This window comes from Nannobrachium achirus (assembly GCF_963921795.1).
Source record: "Nannobrachium achirus genome assembly, chromosome: 16".
In the NCBI taxonomy this organism is placed as follows: Eukaryota; Metazoa; Chordata; class Actinopteri; order Myctophiformes; family Myctophidae; genus Nannobrachium; species Nannobrachium achirus.
In genome coordinates this window covers 40,719,846-40,743,355 of record NC_137823.1, presented here as the reverse complement: position 1 = coordinate 40,743,355, position 23,510 = coordinate 40,719,846, and the positions used below count along the sequence as shown (strand labels likewise).

The 23,510-nt window shown below is 40.8% G+C and overlaps 1 protein-coding gene across 1 annotated transcript; it reads left to right on the top strand.

The window, feature by feature from the left end:
* Positions 1 to 1,160: 1,160 nt before the first annotated feature.
* LOC308301030 (protein regulator of cytokinesis 1-like) lies at positions 1,161 to 22,049 on the top strand (the record flags this gene model as incomplete). The annotated part of the gene is made up of 13 exons (XM_080744928.1): positions 1,161 to 1,183; positions 9,346 to 9,418; positions 9,764 to 9,997; positions 11,391 to 11,561; positions 11,658 to 11,807; positions 11,903 to 12,050; positions 12,765 to 12,901; positions 13,109 to 13,204; positions 13,432 to 13,578; positions 13,664 to 13,798; positions 14,573 to 14,680; positions 16,693 to 16,803; positions 22,029 to 22,049. The coding sequence occupies 13 exons, from the start codon at positions 1,161 to 1,163 to the stop codon at positions 22,047 to 22,049; spliced, it is 1,554 nt and encodes a 517-aa protein (XP_080601054.1).
* Between the last annotated feature and the right edge of the window lie 1,461 nt (positions 22,050 to 23,510).

The window sequence follows — 23,510 nt, the reverse complement described above, 5'->3', positions numbered from 1 at the left end:
GTTGCAGGCTCTCATATAGTATCCAGGTAAACTGAAACTGGGCCAAGTGTTTTACTCAAAGGAAACCCAACAGAACTCACAGAGGCCATGAAAACAGTCAGTTTTCGGTAAGGTCAAACGAATTTACAGAAACAAGAGTGAATGTGTCTATAAAATAGTTCACATTCTATAAGCTTTATGGATAATTGTATGTTCAGGCAGCCACTCTCTTAATTTCATGGTTAGAAGCAAACAATCCTATTAATAGTCTACCAGCTGTAAACTCGAGTTTGAACGACCTACTCTGTCTCTGTACAACACAGACACCCCAGAGATCGTCTCCACCAAAAACAACCCACATGCAACAACAACAACAGCATTGGGAATCACAAGGTTCCCGGTTCATTCCCTGGCTCCTCTTGGCTTCATGTCTGTGAGCGAGAAATTGAACTGATAATGGCTCCCTAGGTGCTGTTAAATTGCTATGATAGCTTCCTCATTGGTAAAATGCTGATCATTCTATGTACTTTAGTACAAACTTTCGCTTTCCCCCGATTCAGACTGTCATAGCTGGGATTTGACCCATGAGTCTCCGGTCACAAACCGATCTCTCTCTGACTGAAATGTAAAAATCCTGAGTTAATTTTTTAGTGCATTTTTGGGTTTTTTACACTGGTCAAGCTGGTCAAGAGGTTTTCTTAATTAAACATTTAGGTAGTCCAGTGGACTTACAGTATGCAACTTATATTAAATATTTAGTGTGCTATTTTAACAGTTTTATGACTAAATGCTTAATGCCCATTATTTGTCATAGTAAATGGTTAGTGAGGCTGCTACATACTGTATGTTGCAGTATATATGTTTTCATACAGTTTGTTAACACCGAATTGAAGGGATTTATGACTAAACTAAAAGACTAAAACTCCCACTTCAATGTCTTTTTTTTCATCTATACTTTATTCTGCATTCCAGTGACACACATTGGCATATACACATGGTGTATAACGTGTGTGTGTGTGTGTGTGTGTGTGTGTGTGTGTGTGTGTGTGTGTGTGTGTGTGTGTGTGTGTGTGTGTGTGTGTGTGTGTGTGTGTGTGTGTGCTTATTGTACTCACAATTAATTTCCTCCGGTCCAGTGTAAGCCAAGCCATGCAAGTGATCTACTGTTACAGTTCAGCACCATGGACAGCTCCCTGCCCTCAAGGTTGGCAGCCTTTGAGATTTAATCTAAGTTCCAGCACCCTCTGTTGGTAGATATATATATATATAATAATGCTTTTTCTATTCCATGGGGTGAAAAGTTCTTCTTAGCAGATAAATTGTAAATTGTAAATTGTAACAGAGACAATGTCACTGAATTAGATTGGAGTGGATTTGATAGACTTTAATGTCCCCATGGGGCAATTTGGTTCACAACAGCTAGTCAACACAACCAGTAAGCCTACACAAAATACAAATTAAACAAGTGAAGTAATGAATACATGAAAACATAAATGCATATAACATATACAGTAGATGTCATCATACTAAAGTTGCAATGATAAAAGTGTTAACCACTTAGAAGTTAGACCACTGCTTTTGGCTAAGTTTAATAATCAGTCTGTTTTTGTTAACAATGCTGATGTTGCCAAGCCAACAAATCATTGCAGATGTCAACATTTACTGAAAACGAATAAAACATTTTCAAGCTTGATCTATTAACATTGAAACAAGAAAGACTGTCTCTGATTGGCTGACTCTTGCAGATGGAGTCAGTGTTGGCATAAAAAGTCTTTCTGTCATTCAGGATGGTGCCCATGAAGTACCTACCGTATATCGTCTTACTGTCTCCACCGCATTACAAATGAGGACTGCTTAAGTGGTTTACCTGTAGTATTGCCAACTATATATGTCTTCATCTGATAAAGTGGTTATACCTGCAACTTTTATTCATTTTCTTATTTTATTACACTTATTTTATTACATCCCACAGTTTCGCAGAACCTTGTCACATTGATTTCACTGCTTGTACCTGGATGAGAGATTGACAAATAAAACCCTGTTGAAGTATGAGACACAGTGGTGATGAAAGTACTCATATTCAAAGAAAAAAGAAAAAAACACTCCATTCCCATTGAAATGCAATGGCAGAATCCGCCCTCATAGGTAGAATATTAGCATGGTGTGACCATGCCCTTACAAGTCCAGAATTAAAAATGTATTTGAGTAAAAGTACAGGAGTATTGGTATCAAAATGTACTTGTAGTACCAAAGTAGAGAGTAGGCTACTCACATTATGCAGAATGTAGATTTTCGAATGGCCAAGTAGTTAGTGTGTAATAATAATCTAAATCAAAAATCAAAAATAATTGTAGTTGTGTAAAAGTACAATATTTTCCTACTGAAAAACTAAAAAAAATACACCTCCAAATTGTACTTAAGACAGTACTTGAGTAAATGCACTTAGTTACTTTACACCACTGATAAGTGATGATACATCACACCATTGATGAAAGAATCCAAGACAGGACCATGATGGTCCAGCTCATGGTCCTGCCCGGAGACTGACAAAAATAATCAGCAAAGATTATTTTTAAGGGGAAAAAAAGAAATAATAATAATGATTATGTATTTATTTCTTCCTCTTCTTCTTCTTCTTCTTCTTTTAAAAATCAAAAATAGAAGATCTAAATGCTCACAATGACTCGCAATGCATCAGCTGCTATTTTTGCTATTCAGCATACAAATAAGTTTAATGGGCTTTAGTTGTTAATATGGGTTCTCTGTGACCTCATTGTCAAGTTGTCAAGTCGACCAGCAAGCATACGGTTATGCCAAAGTCAATGCTAGATATTCCACCGCACTTGCATGTTTATTTGCATTAATTCTCTTAAAACATACCCGTTCAAAGAAGCAGTCTTGACTAAGAAAATATATGCTAAAACATACAGTATATGTCTCAAATGTCATGTCAGGAATTCCTTCATCAAGGTATCTGCCAACTATAGGGTGACATCTGCTGGCTTAATGATGCATGACACCCTCTCTGCCCTTGCTTTCGTTTCCCTCTTCACTTCACTGTTGTGTGTGTCTGGACCTATGGTCTGGAAACAGAATTAACCACTTGAACGGCAAAAACAGCAGATCTACAAGGTTGAAACGTGCCACACGTTGTGAGTTTGTAGTTATGCTATTTTTCATTAGGATATTTAGTATGGGGTAGAAACAGAAGAGAGCCTAATACTGGGACTCCAGACCAGTCACCTTTGTTTGATAGCCAAAAACTTAAATAAAAGCTCTAGCTATTATTATTTTATTATTATTACCACCAGTAAGACGCCCTAAGAGCAAAAAGCGGGTCACGCACATGGGCACATCCACATGGGCCTCAGGGCCTGTGCATGCATCCGCCTGGGTGACAGCAGACTGCTGGGCGAGCACTGGCGCTTTGGCATGGGATCAACTTTGACCAAACAAATGCACAGACCTGGTTGGTTGTTTAAATTGGACAACATGTGGCCAAAATGTGGCCATATTTTCCAAAATACGTCATACGTCATAGACCACATGAGACTGACACAACATCCACATAGGCCTACAAATGGGCATTCCCAGATATGGGCTTGATATTGATGACACCAGGGACCTCCATATACTGTATGAGCATAAAAGGGATTGTATGATGTCAGACGATGTCAGACAAGGATGGAACTCATTTGTAACATCATTGTGATGTCATGCAAGTCAGCTAATTGCGACCGTCAGGGAGCAGTTTACTATGAAAACCTCCACCGGCCGTCCGTCGGTCGGTCACACGTCACACGTCACACCTTTGCCCTGCTCATATCTCCGCATCAGTATATAGGGCTTGTTTGTTTATTGTATGACATCACGCCACATCATCAGCTGTGGACTCTGTGATGTCATCGTATCGCATCAGTATATAGGGCTTGTTTGTTTATTGTATGACATCACGCCACATCATCAGCTGTGGACTCTGTGATGTCATCGTATCTCCATATATGGCCATCTCCGTATATGGAGATATAAGTCGTCCATGCCCAAGTATGGGCTGGTGAGGTCAGACTTTGTGTGATGCGTAGGTTATCTCCATATATGGAGATTCAACATTCCAGGCAATGCTCTCTTCCCTGGTGAGAATTGCCCCTTTATATAGGGCTTGTTTGTGTATTGTATGACATCACGCCACATCATCAGCTGTGGACTCTGTGATGTCATCGTATCTCCATATATGGCCATCTCCGTATATGGAGATATAAGTCGTCCATGCCCAAGTATGGGCTGGTGAGGTCAGACTTTGTGTGATGCGTAGGTTATCTCCATATATGGAGATTCAACATTCCAGGTGTAACTATGGCTACCCGTATGACGTGAGAGGTGGAGGTTGTGATATTTGTGGAGATAAGCGACCAACGGTCGCTTATCTCCCGATTAGGGAGTCTTACTGGTATCAAAACCTCCACCGGCCGTCCGTCGGTCGGTCGGTCACACGTCACACGTCACACCTTTGCCCTGCTCATATCTCCGCATCAGTATGACATCACACTGCTGACATCAGTATGACATCACACCGTACACAAATGACCCTTATATAAGACCGGCATTATCTACCGACAGATTAGTAACAATATGTCAAAATCGTCTAGGAAGGATAGTGTGAGTCATGCTGGCAGTGATGACCTGCCTCGTCTCAATATATTGAATCCACTTTCACGATGTAAAGTCCAGTTCAACATTTCAAACACCAAAAATGGTAAAATATCAAACAATACAGGTTCTCAGGGTTCTTGAAGATCAAGAGTCTTGGTCAAATACTTCTGTTGGTTTCTGCACTGATCATTTATACAATTCAGCTGTGTTTGCTCGTGTCATCATGATGAGGTCATAAATCAGCCATGCCCAAATATAGATTTTACGGGTTTACATGCTTACTCAGTTATTCGTTATGTGAAAGTCCTATGACGTCTATGATATCTGACATCACATACATTCCCTTTTATGCCCATAAATGGAGATCCCCTCTGTAGAACCAGCCACTGACATCACTGTAATGTCAAGGGAACCAAATCCCTTTTATGCCCATATATGGAGATCCCTGTGATGCCAGGGGAACCAAATCCCTTTTATGCCCATATATGGAGATATGGAGATCCCCGTGTTGCCAGGGTAACCAAATCCATTTTATGCCCATATATGGAGATCCCTGTGATGCCAGGGGAACCAAATCCCTTTTACGCCCATATATGGAGATCCCTTATGTCATCAATATTAAGCCCATATCTGTGAATATCTATGGGTACCAGATGTCTCCATATATGGTTAAATGGTCCGATATACATCACTGGCCAGAAGACCAAGAAATGGTGCAACCTCGCCCTTTGCTTTTCTCCCTTAGGCATCTTACTGGTAGGTAGTTTAATGAGGAATGCAGTATGGTGGTAGGTAGGTAGTTATGGCCTTTGATGTAAGATTTTCACTTTCTAGGATAACTATATTTGCTATTCCCAGATGATGCCCTTTTAGGGTACCCCTCATGCCCATATATGGAGATCCCCAGGCTTTACTAATTAACATAAGTTTTATGCCCATATATGGAGATCATTGTCCCAATGTCATCAGATATATGGGCATAAATGGACACAGGCAAACTAGATGGGCTGTATGGATATCCAGATGTGTGATGTGTAAGTGTTTTATTCCAAATGTGGCACCCCACAGACATATTTCCAGAAACAAAATCCCTTTCATGCCCATATATGGAGATTTCTGATGTCATCAATCCCAGGCCCTGTAAAAAACATGGTTGCTATGGTAAACAGTTGGTTGCTAGGGTAAACATTTGGTTGCTAGGGTAAGAAAACATGGTTGCTGTGGTAAACAGTTGGTTGCTAGGGTAAACAGTTGGTTGCTAAGGTAAAAAACATGGTTGCTATGGTAAACAGTTGGTTAGTAGGGTAAACCTTCAATGATTTTGACATCTTGTTACTAATCTGTCGGTAGATAATGCCGGTCTTATATAAGGGTCATTTGTGTACGGTGTGATGTCATACTGATGTCAGCAGTCTTACTGGTATCCTTCTGCTGAGCTGGGATGAGGTGTCACGCACTGTGACGCACGCTGAGGTGTCACACACACTCCGACACAGGCACAGGATCTGGAGGTTTTCATAGTAAATGCGACCTACGGTCACAATTATTTCTGTTCTCTGCCTGTATCTTGAAGTCATTTCTTGATAAGGAACCAGTGATGGAAAAGGTACTTGAGTAGGCGTAGGCCTACATGTACTTGTAGTTACTTTCCACCACTGGCTGTGCTCTCTTTTGGGATGTGGCGATGTGCACAGCAAGATTTTCACTGCAAGGCGAACGAGGTGAATGTTCTAAACTCAGGGTGTTGCTATAGAAACAGGAGGTGTTGCTATCACTTGGTGTGCCTGCCTGATATCGCAGACAAGTCGATCAACTTTTCATAGCCATTGGCGGGCATGTGTGTGTGTGTGTGTGTGTGTGTGTGTGTGTGTGTGTGTGTGTGTGTGTGTGTGTGTGTGTGTGTGTGTGTGTGTGTGTGTGTGTGTTACTAGGATCTCATCTCATTTTAGTTGACCTTGTCCTTGTACCAGTGAACTGTACTGTCATGAAACTGTGCCTCTTCCTATGCAAGCTTCTAATAAAGTCTTCAATCAATCAATCAATCAATCACTGCTCTATCATTCATTGGCTGGGACAAGAAGACTGCGTGCTGGCGCGTCATCAAGAAGCACCCTGGTGCGCCGATAAGCGCTGATGACAGCCAGCTGCCTCATTTTCTCGATCCAGTAGTGAGTCAATCTTTCCAAACTGCACGTCGCGCAGCACTCACTTACTTCACTGCACGCAATCAGCTTCGTTTGTGACTGTGACCATGAGCACAAGGAGGAGGTAGTAGGTATTTCTATTATGTAAAAGTGAGATTGGTGTTCTTCAATCTGCATGTTATTGTCAAGTTAACTTAAAAAGTTAACATTTAGGTTGCGTCCTAATCCTGGCTAGAGACATGGCAAGTCGAGAGCAACAAATGAAACATCAGCCAGTGTGAGCATATACGCACCTGTTTTTAATTTACACTTAACTTTTTGTTAATTTAAAAACTAGGCCTAGGCCAACTCAATTCACTTCGGGAGTGCAATGTTATCAGGGGAGACTCGAGTCATGCAGGATTTCGGTTAACACAGTGAAGTGATATTGACATTTAGAAATTAACTTTAAGCTGGAACAGGTTCAAATTTGTAATACTTAGAGAGGGTGAAATTATTTTACACACACATTGGCCTACATGGCCTACACACACTCTGCACTTCTAACTTGTAAACTGGCATAAATGTTGTGACTGTTTTGGCTTGTAGGCCTACCAGTTTTGCCAAGTAGTTGATGTGAGTTTACCAGCACAGTGATGTGACTTATGGCTCAGCTGCTAGATGAGTTTTGTTGATTGTAATAGGCCTGCCCTACATTCTCAACTCTTAATTTTCCTCTGGCAACTTATATTATGGAAATATATTTGTAAAAAATGTAATACAGGAGGAGTTATGATAAACAAATTAAATGTAATAAATATTTAAAATAGGCATATGTTAATTGTAAAGTATGCTTCAATTCTGTTTTATCTAAAAGGGTCCAAATGAGCATATACACTTTTACTAATGGGAATGTCTCTCCTATTCTTCCAAAACTGTTTGAGATACTAAATTTGTTCTCTGCTTTTAAGCAAGCTCTTTCTGTCCACTCCAGATCTGTTATAGCCTTTATATGCCTGTGTCCTATACATTTTTCTGGGTATTTAATATACCCAGAAAAAAAAATGTTTTCTGGGTATTTTCCTCCTGTATAGAAAGTCGATGGGAGACCGACTCTAGCGGCTGATAACATCAATTAAGCTGAGGGTTATCATACCAAAATGTAAACTAGAGACTTGTAGGAAGTCAAAAATGTAAAAGATTTATGGTCACCTTGGGTGGTACCAATTTGTGAAGATATCAGAATTGGCCCCAGGCCTATTAGCCAGACTATATGGTTTTACTTTTTTGCGCCGTATTTGACTGATGATTCCAGGCTAGATCTGTTAGACCAGTGGATCTCAACCTGTGGGTCGGTATTTTGAGGGCCCCCCCAGATGATTAACTAATGTGCAATATTGTTTTCTCCCTCAACAATAAACAAACCAACACCATTTTTTTTAAGATTTGTTTTTGGGCTTTTTATGCCTTTATTCGATAGGACAGTAGACTGACAGGAAATGAGGAGAGAGATGGGGAATGACACGCGGCAAAGGTCGTCCGGATCGGGAATCGAACCGGCGATGCCAGCAGGCACCATAGCCTAGTATGTGGTATGCGCCTTGACCACCAGGCCAGCGGGCGCCCCGGCTATGCACATTTCTAAAGTGACAATTTAAAGTTTTAAACTACCCCTTTTCAATATTGAACTATGTCATTAACCCATTTGTAGCCGATCCCGAGAATACTCGTGAAAAATACTCGAGTACTCGGAGTGCCGATCCAGAGTATACTCGCGTAATATACTGTATACAGTAAAGCTGGCAAGCTTACCCTACGGTCCGTTGGAAAGTGCTGGCACGATCGGCCTCGCCGATTCATCATCGCGGATTCGCGTCCACAAAATGGTAATCCCTTAACATGGTAGCCGACGGTCTATCACATCTTTAATGTCCATTTTCTCGAAAAAACACTTTTGAAGCCAAGGATGGCATTAGATACTCGCTACAATAACATAATAACAAAGGGAACGATCTGCCATTAATCCAACCGCATGGGGAGATGACCACTTCCGGTGAATGACGTCATGACGTCAAACAGGAAATGTTTGCGCAATCGATTTCTGGCCTTCAAAATAAGAGAATGGCCGCGGACGGAGCAGGCGAAAGGCACGCTGGACATTTAACCCGTTCATGTCTGGAGCACTAAATGGGTTAATATACATTAGAGGAGTTGTGTGGAAATAATTATTTTTGTATTTCCACAGAATTCCAATGGGGTATTATATTAATGACCTAGTTCAATATTGAAAATGGGTGGTTTTCCCCTTAAGGACTTTAAATGCCTCTAAAATGACAAATTAAACATTGGCCAAATTGACAAATATTAGAGGCAGAAATTGTGAAAATAGATTAAGCGAGTGAGCATGTAGATAGATCTGCCATTTTCACATAGAACAGTGTTATACAAAATGTAATTCCTCAGCTCTTAGTGCTCGTCAGGGTGAGAATATTTGGGGGGTCGCGGCCTGAAAAGGTTGAGAACCGCGGTTAGACTATCACACTGTTACACTTGAACCTTCTCTAACTTGACCTCATTGTTCCTTTGATTCCAGTGAGGTCCATGCAGAGGAGGCAGTGATCTACCTCAGCAAGGCCTTGCATAGACTGAAGGACATTTGGGAGGATGTAGGCATTCTAGAAGAACAGCGTGTACAGAGAACACACATTGTGTCTAAACACATTAAAGTGAGTTTCACATTATCTTGCAAAAGTCGTTATTTGGTAACCGGATAGCTGATAAACATTCTGTTTACTTGTATAAAGGAATTGCTGGACAGAATGATTGTGGAGGAAGAGAATATGAAGACAAGACTTGTGAAATCCATCAGACAGTTTCATCAGGAAATCGACGTGCTGGGCAAAGCACTTAATCTGCCACCTTTTGAGGTACATTCCCAATATAGACTCATGTATTGTACTTCATGTGTTTTAGGAGGTCCATTAAAGTCCTTTGTCATCATGTGTCCCTAGGCAGAAAGGGGAGACACCCTGCTAGACCTGGAGAAGGCAACTCGCACATGTGTGGAGGATTTGCGGAGACAGAAGAGTCACAGAATGGAAGAGCTCGGCGGTCTTGTGTTGAAAGACCGTAAGCTGTGTGACTTGATGTGCTGTTCCCCCTACGCCATCAGCCATGACGATGTACCATCCCTGGAGCAGCTACAGCACTACCGCGCCTACCTGGACAACCTGGCCAAAGAGAAGGTTTAATAAGTTTAATAATTTTGTATCTATCTGTGTTGCACTGTCTGTAGTTGCTGCTCGGTTTCTGACATTGTATGGCTACTTTTTTGAAGCACGGGAGCATGGTGAACAAATTACTTTTGGAATTGAGTGTTGTGTGAGTGGGTGTGTGTTCGTCTCACTGGCCACCCCTTTCTCTGTCACTGACCAATGACTAGTAGGTTTGACTTGTCTGTCAAGTAGCTGACAAGAGCTTGTAAAACTGAAAATTGCTGCCTGCAGATAAAATCTGTTTACAAGAATGAGTGCGGTGTGTGTGCTCGTATTCTTCAGTAGTGCTGCCCAAATGTTAATGAGTCAAGTATTTAGGTTTGACTATTGTTATCCTCTTAAATTGTTGTTTTAAATTATCTTGTGTTTTTACTCCACATTAGTTGTCAAGCTTTAGGTCTTCAGGGTTTCCTGCAGGAAAAAGTCTTGACCAGGGGGGGGATCTCATGGCGCACGCGCGAAGCGCGTGCGCCGAAATTTTTTGATAATTAATTAATTAATTCGAGTAATTAATTCACTTAATTTTTTATATTAATTCTTATTTTTGCCCTATAAAAAACACATGAATGTGCCCATGATGACGGAAAACACAACTACATGCTATCATTCACATTTATTCAACATTGAATAACTAAGTTTTTCACAGGACAGTGTAACTTGTTTTTTTCCCCCAGGTTAATCAACCAGCACTCGTGCCATATAAATAGAAGTCTACAGCACAGTAAAAAAAAAGAAACATTGGTGTAAAGTAACTAAGTAGATTTACTTAAGTACTGTACTTATACTGTACAAAGGAGACTTTCAGGTATTTGCACTTTACTTGAGTATTTCCTGCATTCAGGAGATACCAGCCCTTATGTTTTCTTCAAATGTAAACAAACATGGCTGCCATGTTTGAAAGATAGGGTTGGTATGGGGGTTAAACATGCAATTTCGCGATCGCGATCATGCCTAGTACATTGTTGGAGGTCCAAAAAGTTTTTTTGAGAAAAAAATTTTTTTTTGAAAAAAAAAAAAAAAAAAATTATCATTTTTTTTTTTTTTTAATACCCTTGGGGGGGCGGGGGGGTTTTCAGGCCGGGCGGGGCGCCTGGCCTGTAAAGTGCTGCAGGAAACCCTGGGTCTTAGCATGGATAGGAGTTTGAGAGTGCTTGTATCAGCTATTCATGTTTTCACATCACATTGGAACTAAAATGGGCCTAGTTGTGTATTACTTTGAACTAGCTGCCAATCAGAACCTTTTTTCTTTTGGACTGACTAGGTTCATGTTGTAAAAATGCCCCTCCTTACTCAAGAGTACTCAACCTATACATTTGAATCACAGAAACTAAATGGCATTCCTGCTTACTGTCTGCTTTCTCAGGAGGGTAGGCTCGAGGAGTTCATCAACATAAAGAAGCGGGTCATTTTGTGTATGGATGAACTAGAGTTGGTTCCTGAAACAAGTTTTGAAAAGCAGGTGTTGTGTGAGGATGAGGAGTATTTCTGCCTGTCGATCAACAACCTTGACAGCCTCAAGCAACATCTCGGTCAGGTAAAGGCTTCAGTTACACTTAAACACCAGTTGACTGGAAGCTGGGGGAGGGGGTGTCATAGAAAGACTTGCCCATAATTTTTATTGTTCCACCAGATGGAAGAAGCAAGGCTGCAGAATGAGCAGTATTGTTCCACCATTCGTTCCAAGATCCAAGATCTGTGGGTGAGACTGCACATTCCTCAGGAGGAGAGGCAGGCCATGTCTGACCACATGGTCAATTCCAAGAAGAGGAATCGAGTGGCAGTAAGACATTTCTGTTTGTTATACTTTGTCATTGTCAACATTTACTGATCAAGATCAATGTCATTGCCTGTCGTGTGTGTGTTCTGTCCGACCAGCTCGAACATGAGCTCCAGCGTGTGGAGGTGCTCAAGTTGAAGAGCATGAAATCCTTCACCGAGGTCATCAGAGCTGAGCTTGTCCTGTTGTGGGACCAGTGTTTCTACAGCCAGGTGCAGCGACAAGCCTTTACTGCCTACTACGATGGTGAGTGGCTGACCCGACACCTAATCTGCTATGGAAATATGTGATTATTAATAAGGGTGCAACAGTTAATGCATACATGATCTGTCCCTATTGATGTGGGCATGTCATTATAGGTGAAAACATTTTTTATTTATGTTGTAAATGGCTGATCCACAAGTTCACAACACATGAGCTTGTATAATGGCTATTTCACAATTTGTGCACAACACAGAACAAGTATAAAATGACAGTTTGTCTCATTTATATTAAAACATTTAAATAAATGTGTCATATTTGCCACGTAGCATCCCTAATTGATAATCCGATGAGTCACTTGTTAGTTCAGCATTATTACCAGTTTTGCGATCCTTGAATCTGCACCTTTGTATTGTACACATGCGTTTGCTTTAGTAGAATAAAGGGTTTGACAAACTCCATTGTATAGAACTGCAGACTCACTACCAATTTCCTGCCATAATCGGAAGACTTGCCTTTTCAGACACCATCTTAACCCTTAGTGCTTGAGCTAGCCTTGACACGCAGTCTTATGAAAAAGTTCAAATGTAATTTGGATGGATGATTTTTTTTTTTTTTTTGTATTGTACTGTTTAGACTTTAGATTCTTGGCTTGATCTAGATTACTTAAGCACTACACTGTCTCTGCATTTGATGCATGTGTTTACCTTGCCTCGCACTGGATAAAGGGGGTCTTTTTAACGACCATGCTTTCTCCAGATCAATTCACAGAGGAGCTTCTCAGCCTGCATGAACAGGAGGTGGTGATTCTGAAGAAGTACTATGAGGACCACAGAGCGCTGTTTGAGGGAGTCACACGGTGGAAAGAAAATTGGGAATTGTTTGTGGAGCTTGATGTGAGTACTCTGTATGTCTCCTACATTGTGTTGACTATACAGTGTCTTTATATTTACGTTTTGTTTTTCTCTTACTGAATATGCAATATGAATCTGAATTTGGTAACATTAAATAAGGATAGTCTTTTTTCCCCCAGATAATGAAGGTGACACTGTACAATTTTGAGTTTAGTAACAACTCTTTGTATGCACAATCTTCCTCCTCAGAAAAAGGCCAATGATCCCTCCAGATTAAACAATCGAGGAGGGAATCTTCTTAAAGAACAGAAGCACAGGTCGGATGTACAGAAAGGGCTGTCCAAGGTGAGCAGATCTTTAAATGCTTTTTATTGGCACAGGGAAGATGAATTTGTCTTCAAGCTTGCCTTATTAGGGCTTATGTAGACCTTTTGAAGTTTCAAAAGGTCAAGGCTTGGTCAGACTACATGTAATCATTACTGTTTGTACATGCATTGGTAGTGGTGGTACTTATACAGCGCACAGAAATCTTCTGTGTTAAAATATGGACCTGTTGTCTGTTTCGTCTCCAGCTAGAGAAGATCCTCAAGGCTCAAGTTGAGGCATGGCAACAGGAGCACGACAGGGAATTCTTCGTTAACGGACAGCAGTTAATCAAGTACATCGAAACGCAGTGGAACAACCTCCAGGTGGAGAAGGAGCTGGAAAAGACGGAGAGGGTAAACCACACTGGACAAAAAATGGAAGTCTGAGTCTCATAATCTCGTTTGGAAACCGATTTCCAAAATGTGTTCTTTTTAACAGCAACAGAAGAAGATCAAGCAAAAGGAAGATGAGATGCACTTCGGCACTAGAGTGACTCCATCCAGGAAGAGGCTGATGACCACTTCCACCTTGCCAAACTTAAAGGCCAGCTCCACACCTGCCAAAATGACAAAGGTAAGCTTGAGTGATGTGACTCAAGCTTTTTGCTCGCCATTTGTGGGCCTGTACGACAAAGGCTTAATTTGTTGTTCGGAATAATCGATTTGTTCAAAACTAGTCTATAGCGGGGCATCATGTAGTAGGAATATCACCTCGGGTGAATGAAGAAAGCTTGGTGTGTGTGTGTGTGTGTGTGTGTGTGTGTGTGTGTGTGTGTGTGTGTGTGTGTGTGTGTGTGTGTGTGTGTGTGTGTGTGTGTGTGTGTGTGTGTGTGTGTGTGTGTGTGTGTGTGTGTGTGTGTGTGTGTGTGTGTGTGTGTGTGTGTGTGTGTGTGTGTGTGTGTGTGTGTGTGTGTGTGTGTGTGTGTGTGTGTGTGGCAAGTATGTTAATCTGGCTTGATCTGCACTCGACCTAGCTCTGAAGGTTAACCACATTTGCACGGTGCAGTGCGTAACACCTTCGTCCTCAAATCATTTCATTGATCTGAGGTCTTGCAGGCTTGTTCTCCATGCCTAGGTTTTGATGCTGTATAATTGCCAGGCATTTCAAGTAGGACACCCAGTGGGCAAACGGTGTAACTGTTTTACTGCATGGTTTTAATGGTGGTGAAAATCTAACACTGACATCCTTACTGTCAAGAGCACATGTTCGAACGGGCAAGGACTAGTAATGCTTATATTTGTTTAGTCGCAGCTTCATCAGTTTAATTTTAAAATCCATAGAATAACTTTGTTGCATAAAACGTTCATTATAAAATTCTGCTTTTGACCATACACCCTTTAATTCCAGTCCGCTAGCTCCCCATCACTCTCCAAATCCAACACCACCCACAGTTCAGGCTTTGGGGGAGCCAGCTGTAAGATGACCCTCCACAAGACTACACCGTCTTCCAGCCAGGTAGGTTCATACTGATCTCAATGGTTTTATATGAAAGGTATTTAAGAATTCCACTGCATCTTTCAGGGATATACAAAATGTTTTTCCTCCCAGAAATGCACTTGTAAAACATGGAGGCACATTGAACTGTGTAATTAAAGGCTCTTTGCCACAATAATTCTTATATCCTTATGTGTACTCTCAGCTCTTTTCTTTCCACAATAATTCTGTAGAGTGAGATTTACACAACTATAACTGAAGGGTGGAAAACATTTTAACCTGGGTATTTTGAGTGTGTGTGTGTGTGGGGGGGGGGGGGGGGGGAGGGAGACATCTAAGGGACTTGATTTTTCTTTCTTCTTTTTTATACTTTATTGTGTCAAAACATGCACATCACTTTATCATAACATTCTTCAGAACTTTTAACATGTTATGTCCTTTTTTTGTTTAAGGACATTTTGACACATTTTTATATATATATATATATGTGTTTTTTCCCACCACCACGTAGAGCAACAAAAAAAAATCCACACAAACTGTAGACAAAAACATTACAAAAAAGAAACTGAAAAAAAAAGAGGAGACTTTGTTGTGTAATTGTTGTCATTTCATTAAAATAGAGAAAAAGCTGCTATTGTTTAAATTAATATTTATATCTAGAATACTTAAGTTTTAATACAAAAGGGGAAAAAACAAGAACAAAAGAAAAAAAAAAAAACAACCTTGAAAATTAAAAATACATGTTTCCCCTATTTAAGACATAAGGGGCCCACCTTTTTTCGAAAGCATTTTCTTTGCCATTAATTTTATAGGTCACCTTTTCCATAAGGAACATGTCCTCTGTTTTTTCCCACCATTTCTCTACCTTGGGAGGTTCCAAACTTTTCCAACTCCTTGATATTTGCTTGAGCGCTGTAATTCTCAAAATCCAAAAGAGATATAAATCTCGACTTTGCAGACTCTGGGGGCGTGTTCCAAGGAGTATATTATGATTTTGTAAGTTTAAAGCTCTCCCAAATATTTGTTCTATTGTTTGTGTGACTCTTGACCAGAAGGTTTGTATTTTGGGGCATGTGAGGAATACATGGGTGTGATCCGCTTCACTCTCCCCGCATTCCCTCCAGCAGCCAGAGTTTAAATTATACTTAGATATTGACAGAGGCTTTTGAAAGTACCTTGTATTTATTTTCCAGGCGTATTCCTGCCAGAATGGTGATCTTAAGAAAAGAAAAATGTCTTTGAAACTCTCATTCCACTCGTTTCCATTTATAGTAATTCTCAATTCTTTATCCCACTTGTCTTTAATGTGAGCTAAATCTTCAGGTTTATTTTCCTGAAATATTTTATAGAGTTGTCCGATTGTATTTCTGTATTCGTTTCTTTGATGCGATTTTATTATATCTCAGGAGAGGGTGAAGGTTTCCAAGAGTTCTAATTTTAAGCTGATCTTTGAGGTAGCTCCTCACTTGCAAATATCGATGAAATTGATTTCTAGCAATTCCATATTGATCTACTATAAGTATTCAAAAGAGACCACCTCGTCTTCCTTGTACATTTGATAGAATCTTGTGAGACCTTTCCCTTCCCATATCTTAAAGACTTGATCCATAGTGTTTGGAGTGAAATCTGAGTCCCGTGACATTTCTCTCATAAGAGTCATTTCTTGTTCTTTGATTTTACTTATTTTAGATATTGTTTACCAAATTTTTCACTGCCAATGCAAACTGCATTTTCAAGCAAGTCCACCTCTGAGACATGGCGAGTAGACGGAATATATCATCCTTTATCAATATAGTGAAGTCCCCAATATGGAAATATGAGTTGAATTGTTTAAGCCTATTCAGGCCGGGGTCACTTGTCTTGTATAGTACAATTTGTTTTTATAATATTTGATGTTTTTCATAATTTTTGATGTTTTTATAATTGATGTTTTCATAATTTGATTTTCAGAAAACTTAAGTCAGGCCTAAGGAGGTTTAAACATTATGGGAACATAAATATAATCACACCTATTAACCTTTTGTTTCTCCCAGGTGAAAGATGAGAACATCAACAGGACCCCGCTTGGTGGCTTGAGAAACGATGGCGCCCCAAATGGCACCTTCAGCCCAAGCTCATTGACTGGAAGCTATTCAGAATTTGCGGTAAATAAACGTTTTACTTTGCAAAAGTAAGCAGCAGCTCTAAACTTTCTGAATCTTACAGTAAGGGTAGACACTAAGCCTGGGAAATGTGCCACTGGTCATCTGGACAAGTGACTTTTCAAGATCACTGGCCCAGGAACATTTTTAATCGACAAAGTGGGCAAGAATTGACCCTCATAATGTGATCACTGAATGCAATTTTGTAATTAACCAATTTTACAAAACACCAGTACCACAGGAAACTAATGTGAAGTGGGGTGTTAATTGCATTAATTTGACTAACTCATTACTAACCAGACGAGCAAGGTAATACAACAAAATGGCCTTTATTTGACCTTCAGAATGAGACGACAGCGAACAAGGAATCCTGACAAATTAGATTGTACTTTAAAATATTCTTGTTTGACGGTACTGGGGTGGCCGTCCATAGTACAATAAGCCTTAGGCCGAGGGCACTTGTCATCGCATTTGCCCCCGGGCCGCACTTTGGTCAGATGCGATGCTTATTAAGCTATTAAGATCTGGGTTGAACTAAAAAAACATCACAAGAATTTCCCTCTTATAGAAGAGCAACATGTTGGGTGTTTATCTGCAATATAAATGAAGGTATTGTGTTTAAACCACAAACATTGACTGCCATAGCATTATTGGTGAATCTTGAGGTCTTAACAAAAGGTGAATTCTTGGCTACCTTAGAACTAAATGGTACCGAACATATAATCCTTCAGGAACCTTTTAGTATTGGCCCTCATTTTTCCTTAGTGTTGGCCCTCATTTTTCCATAGTGTATCAGCATTCAAATCTTTTATTTGCACAAATGTCTAGTCTAAAGAAGACTAGTAGTGCCTCTTGTATGTGAAAGGTTGTTATAATGATTTTTCTTTCCTTACAGCGAGAATTAACCAAGGCAGGAAGGTTGAACTCGACAGTCACTCATCGGTAACTGCAACCAGGAGCATGAACAGCAACATTTTTATACTTTTTATTCTATATTTGTTTTTTTTTTAATTTGAAATAAATGTATTTTCTTAAAACGCACGCATACCTTGTTTCTTTTTTATAATGACTGCAGAAAGAACTTGGAACTCAACATTTAAACAATGTTCCTCAGTTGAAAGCAGAACAATGTCCTTTTCTATTTCAGTGTTTGATCGTCATTTATTTCCCACACACTGGAGCTACTTTTCGCTTTCACTTCGTCATTGCACCAAAAGTGTTTAAAGTCCACATTCACATGGTTTCATCACCTGTAGTAAGGGAAAGTTAGCCTATTGCTACATCAATCTGGGAACTAAATCTAAATCACTAGCTTTCTTCACAAATGTGTTCATAAAGGTGTCTACTATCACCTCTGAACTTTGTCAAACCCAACTCCCTTGACATACTTTGTGGGAGCCAATCAAAGTTGGGTTACACAGGGCCTGGGGATTAAAGGGGGAAAAAAATGGCCAATATGAACGTATGAGGTGTGTAATTAGGGTATTGTTGGGCTGCTGAATCCATTCCAACCATTCATTAAAAATGACTCCTTGGCCATAAAAAAGGCCTAATTGGCTAAGGCTTAGCCAATCATGTCATTTGAGTTCACCTGTGTCCTGTTAGTCCCTATGTTTTAAACCCTGTGTTTGAGTGTTCCTTGTCAGATTGTATCATTTTATCCTGTGTGGCATGTGTGATTACCCACGTGATCTTGAATAGTTTTCATGAATTCAAACCCTACTACAACTTTTTTTTTATTGCCAATATATGTCTCATGGACACACAAAATGTGGCCTATTTTATGTCCAAGGAGTCATTTTAACTCAAAACGAATGGTTGGAATGGATTCAGCAGCCCAAAAATACCCAAATTACACACCTCATACGCTCATATTTGCCATTTTTTATTTTTCCCCCTTTAATCCCAGGCCCTCGGGATACCCAATAACTTTGATTGGCTCCCACAAAGTATGTCAAGGGAGTTGGGTTTGACAAAGTTCAGAGGTGATAGTAGACACCTTTATGAACACATTTGTTAAGAAAGCTAGTGATTTAGATTTAGTTCCCAGATTGATGTCGCAATAGGCTAACTTTCTCTTGCTACTGTGCTTAATGCATTTACTGGTGATGAATGGTATGGTGGCAGCTTCTACTGGTGTAAAATGTTAATGCTACACTGAACAAAAATTGCTGTATTTATATAAACCTAGCAACACACACCCTGCATGGAGTGATCTGTGTGGTTTTACTACAGGAGTCAACAGGTGGTCTGCGGGCCGTAGGGGGTCCTAGAATTGCTACAGGGATATCGGCATCTGTGGAACAAACGAAATATGTAATTAAAGTGTTTGTCAGGTTGGGGTTCCCAGTGGGTTAAATAATTATGAAAAAATATATTTTATTTACACTTGAGCGCTCTGCTCAGCTTGTCAAGTATGAAGCCATCTATGAAATTAAATTATGAAAAGGTTAAGTGCCATTTACTCTGAGCAGATATAACTATTCACTAGTGTTCTTTTTTTATAGGCCTATAGTCAGTGTGAAGTTATCCATTTGACTTAATTTTGTAGTTATAGTGCGTGCGAATGGCCCTTTAATCTGCAACAGAATTGCATATATTGGGGGGGCCCTGCTTCATCTTGGCTATTAAAAATGTTGAAGACCCCTGTTTTACAACATGGGCTTATGAGTTCAATCATTAGGCTAGTCCTTGGGCACTGAATAGTCTTATCTATAAAGCAAACAACTGAGCTACAAACTTGGGAAATGTCTCGTGTGAAGCTCACTTAATGTCGCACATTTCAAACCCTGGCATATTTCGATGGTCCCGGTGCGTTTAGGGTTCGTTTTGATTGATAATGAAACCATGTTAAGGAGAAGAGATTGGAGCGCAGGATATAGAAAGAAAATAAGGTGATGTGTTTGGAACAGAAAGTTAGCGAAGTTAATTCTCCATTTATATGAAAACACAATTGTTAATGGGGGCCATCGAGCAGAATATTTATCGGCTGTACTTTCCAAGCTATCGGACCAGTGGACGCAGCTTTCTGAACTGTTTACAACCGCTGTCAGGTCCGGAAAGTGAAACAGGTGAGCCTTATTCGATTTGTTAAACTATAAATACAACTGAGAGACATGGCAAATATTGGTAAACTGGTCTCCGAAAACCTAGTAATTAGTTTATTAATTCAAAAGGAAAAAAACACCATTCAAAATGTTAACAAAGGTATTCTTCTTTTGCTTGTGTCTAAATTCATGCAGCCATGGGTTGTCACTAAGTTGCACATGGATGGATCATACATTCAGACAGTACAGTGACAACTCCTTGCTTTTGCTGTCTATAGGCTTAGGCTGGTATTAGTGGCCTTTTATAGGATCATGAATGAAACATGTTTTTATTCTTTTGACATCTCACAGTGTCTTATGGATGCTTAATGTTTGTGTCAAACGTAGGGTGGAGCTTTTACAGAGGAGGATTCTGCTGCAGTTCCCTACACTCAAAAGCATTGGTAAGTTGAAAGTTCTGATTGATTGATTTAGGCCTAGTAGTACAGCGCCTAACAGCAGTATTTTGGGAGAATCGTTCACTCGGTGATACAAGCGTGAAAATTGGTACACATCATCTTTGGAGGCCACTCTTCGAATTAAGAAACCGAGCCACTTGAAAATAAAAGATGGCGGCCCCTGAAATCCAAGATGTCTGTCTGAAAACATGTCTTTTCCTTTATAACTCTAAATGCATTGATTTTCAGACCCATAAACATATCAAAGTTGAATACAAAGTTGGACATTGCGGATATTTTGGTACTAAGTATGTGTCTGTATCTATTACAGTTCTTGTAGTCTCGCGTGGCCAGACTGTTGCCTCCGCGATTTGGTCAAATGCTCCCAGCATACAGTCTGGCAGACGGAAATAGAAACGGTGAGTGCGAGATAAAGCGGATGTGACGCAACCGCTCCCTTAGTGCAGTAGCAATAACATGTCCTACTGGAAGCGTTATGTCTCCTTTCAACATTTCTGGGGGCTTTATTTTGTCTTTCTCTGGTGTTATTTGTGTCACCTTCATGATGTTTTCAAACGTTTCATAAACTATACACTCATAACAATAATAGGCAGCTCGAATGACTTTGTCTGAGCTATTGTGTTTCTGTTATGTTTCCAATGGGACTACAGTTCAGTGCAGCAGTGGCTACTTCCGATACTCGCCGTTCGGGAGCTGCTGTTCCAGACTCTATATAGCATTCGGAGATTGTGGAATAGTTGTCTGGCTACGCGAGACTACAGTTCTTGAGATACAACATATAGGTACTTTTAAAGACTCAGGTGTACCTACAGTATATGCTTTATCTCAAGAACTGAAATAGATACAGACATTTACTTGGTACCAAAATATCCGCAATGCCCAACTTTATATTCAACTTTAATACATATATGAATCTTAAAATCAATGCATTTGGAGAAAAAACATGTTTTTGGACGGACATCTTGGATTTCTGGGGCCGCCATCTTTGATTTTCAAGTGGCTCGGTTTCTTAAATCAAAGAGTGACCTCCAAAGATGATGTGTACCAATTTTCACGCTTGTATCACCAAGTGAACGATTGCTCTTATTATCTCCTGTACTATACCTTCCACTTCCAACTCCGCTGACATCCCAGAAAAGCTGCTACGGTATATGAAAGAATATATTCTCCCAATGGTGCTCAAAGTGTGATCCAGGGACCCCCAGGGGTCCTTGAGGGGTTTCAAGGGGGGTCCCCAGCAAAATCAGTGCAACCACTCTAAAGCACCTTCCAGATGGAGCTGCAGGGGCCTGGATCAGCAGGGACCGCACCGCGGCCTCTCATATGGAGACAGAAACACAATCACTCCACCAATTGGCCTAAACGCCGGGCGATATTACGCCTAGCAGCCATTGTTGTAGTCCTCCTGCGCGTCAGCCGGCAAGCGGGAAAAAAGCTGACCACGATCCAGCTCTCGCCGCCTGCGAGCGCATGCACGAACGAGCTCGCACACGGGAATTTCACAGGACCGCGCCCGCTCGCCTCGCCGCCCCTAAACCTCTCCGCGCAGCCTAAATAACCGCCCGCCTCTCATTGAAAATGAATTACTAGGACACGGCAACCGCGCTCCGTATGAAAGGCCCTTAACTCTATTTTATACTTTGGATGTTTTAAAATAGCCGATCTACAAGCTCACAACACACATATTTCTGAAAAAGCGTGTAAGTCATTTTTTAATCTTTAGGTGTGCATTGTAACAGGATAGACTCCATCTCCCAGAGGTCTATAGTGCATTGTAAAAGGATAGACTCCATCTCCCAGAGGTCTATAGTGCATTGTAACAGGATAGACTCCATCTCCCAGAGGTCTATAGTGCATTGTAACAGGATAGACTACATCTCCCAGAGGTCTATAGTGCATTGTAACAGGATAGACTACATCTCCCAGAGGTCTATAGTGCATTGTAACAGGATAGACTACATCTCCCAGAGGTCTATAGTGCATTGTAACAGGATAGACTCCATCTCCCAGAGGTCTATAGTGCATTGTAACAGGATAGACTCCATCTCCCAGAGGTCTATAGTGCATTGTAACAGGATAGACTACATCTCCCAGAGGTCTATAGTGCATTGTAACAGGATAGACTACATCTCCCAGAGGTCTATAGTGCATTGTAACAGGATAGACTACATCTCCCAGAGGTCTATAGTGCATTGTAACAGGATAGACTCCATCTCCCAGAGGTCTATAGTGCATTGTAACAGGATAGACTACATCTCCCAGAGGTCTAGTGCACGACAATAGGTGTACAGGGGTATTCTTTCTCGTTTCGTTTCTTTTCCTCACAGCTTCATTCGATGTAGTTATAAAAGGCAAATCCTCTCTCACACTTATGCCAGTGAGCCAGTGATTGGTAACGTGGCATTGGTTCGACCTCCCGTTGGTCCGACCACCTCGTGCCTACGTTGGTGAATGCTAAGCTAGTGAAATGCTAACCTGCCGACACTGGTGAATGCTAACTTGGTGAATGCTAACCTGGTCAAACCAACGGGAGGTTGAACCAATGCTCAGTCCTCCAGTGATCACCCTCCCCTGTGCCTAAGGTTGCCTCCCCTCATTCTAATCTAACTAGTAAGACGCCTCAGGGTGACATCGCGCCAATTCTTGGCCATCTGGCCAGTGATGTATATCGGACCAGTTACCCATAATCCATGTACTGTATATAGTGCATCTCTTTTATGCCCATACATGGAGATCCCTATCTGAACCAGCCACACGGATATGGGCCATGCCTTGGCCATCTGGACAGTGATGTACTGTATATCGATGATCATCAGGGATCTTCATATATGGGCATAAAAGGGATTCTACCATATATGGACTTTTACATAGTCACCTGTCACCTGTGATATCACCTGTGATGTCACAGTGATGTGTCAAGGGAACCAACCCATAGACAAAAAATGTGTACACACACAGCTTCACAGAGACGAGCTGTGACATTTCTCATGGTAAACTAATAATAAGGTACAAAGCCCAGCGTGTTATGACGGTAAACCTCCACAGAAGAAGGCAAGGTGCCCTGGGGAGCTCTGAAGAGAGCAGGAGGATGAAATGACCTGAACAGGGAAGCAGCTCAACTTGTGGTTCCCTTTCAGCTCATTTCTACCTTCCACTTCCACCTCTGCTGACATCCTAGAAAAGCTGTTACGGTACATGAAAGAAT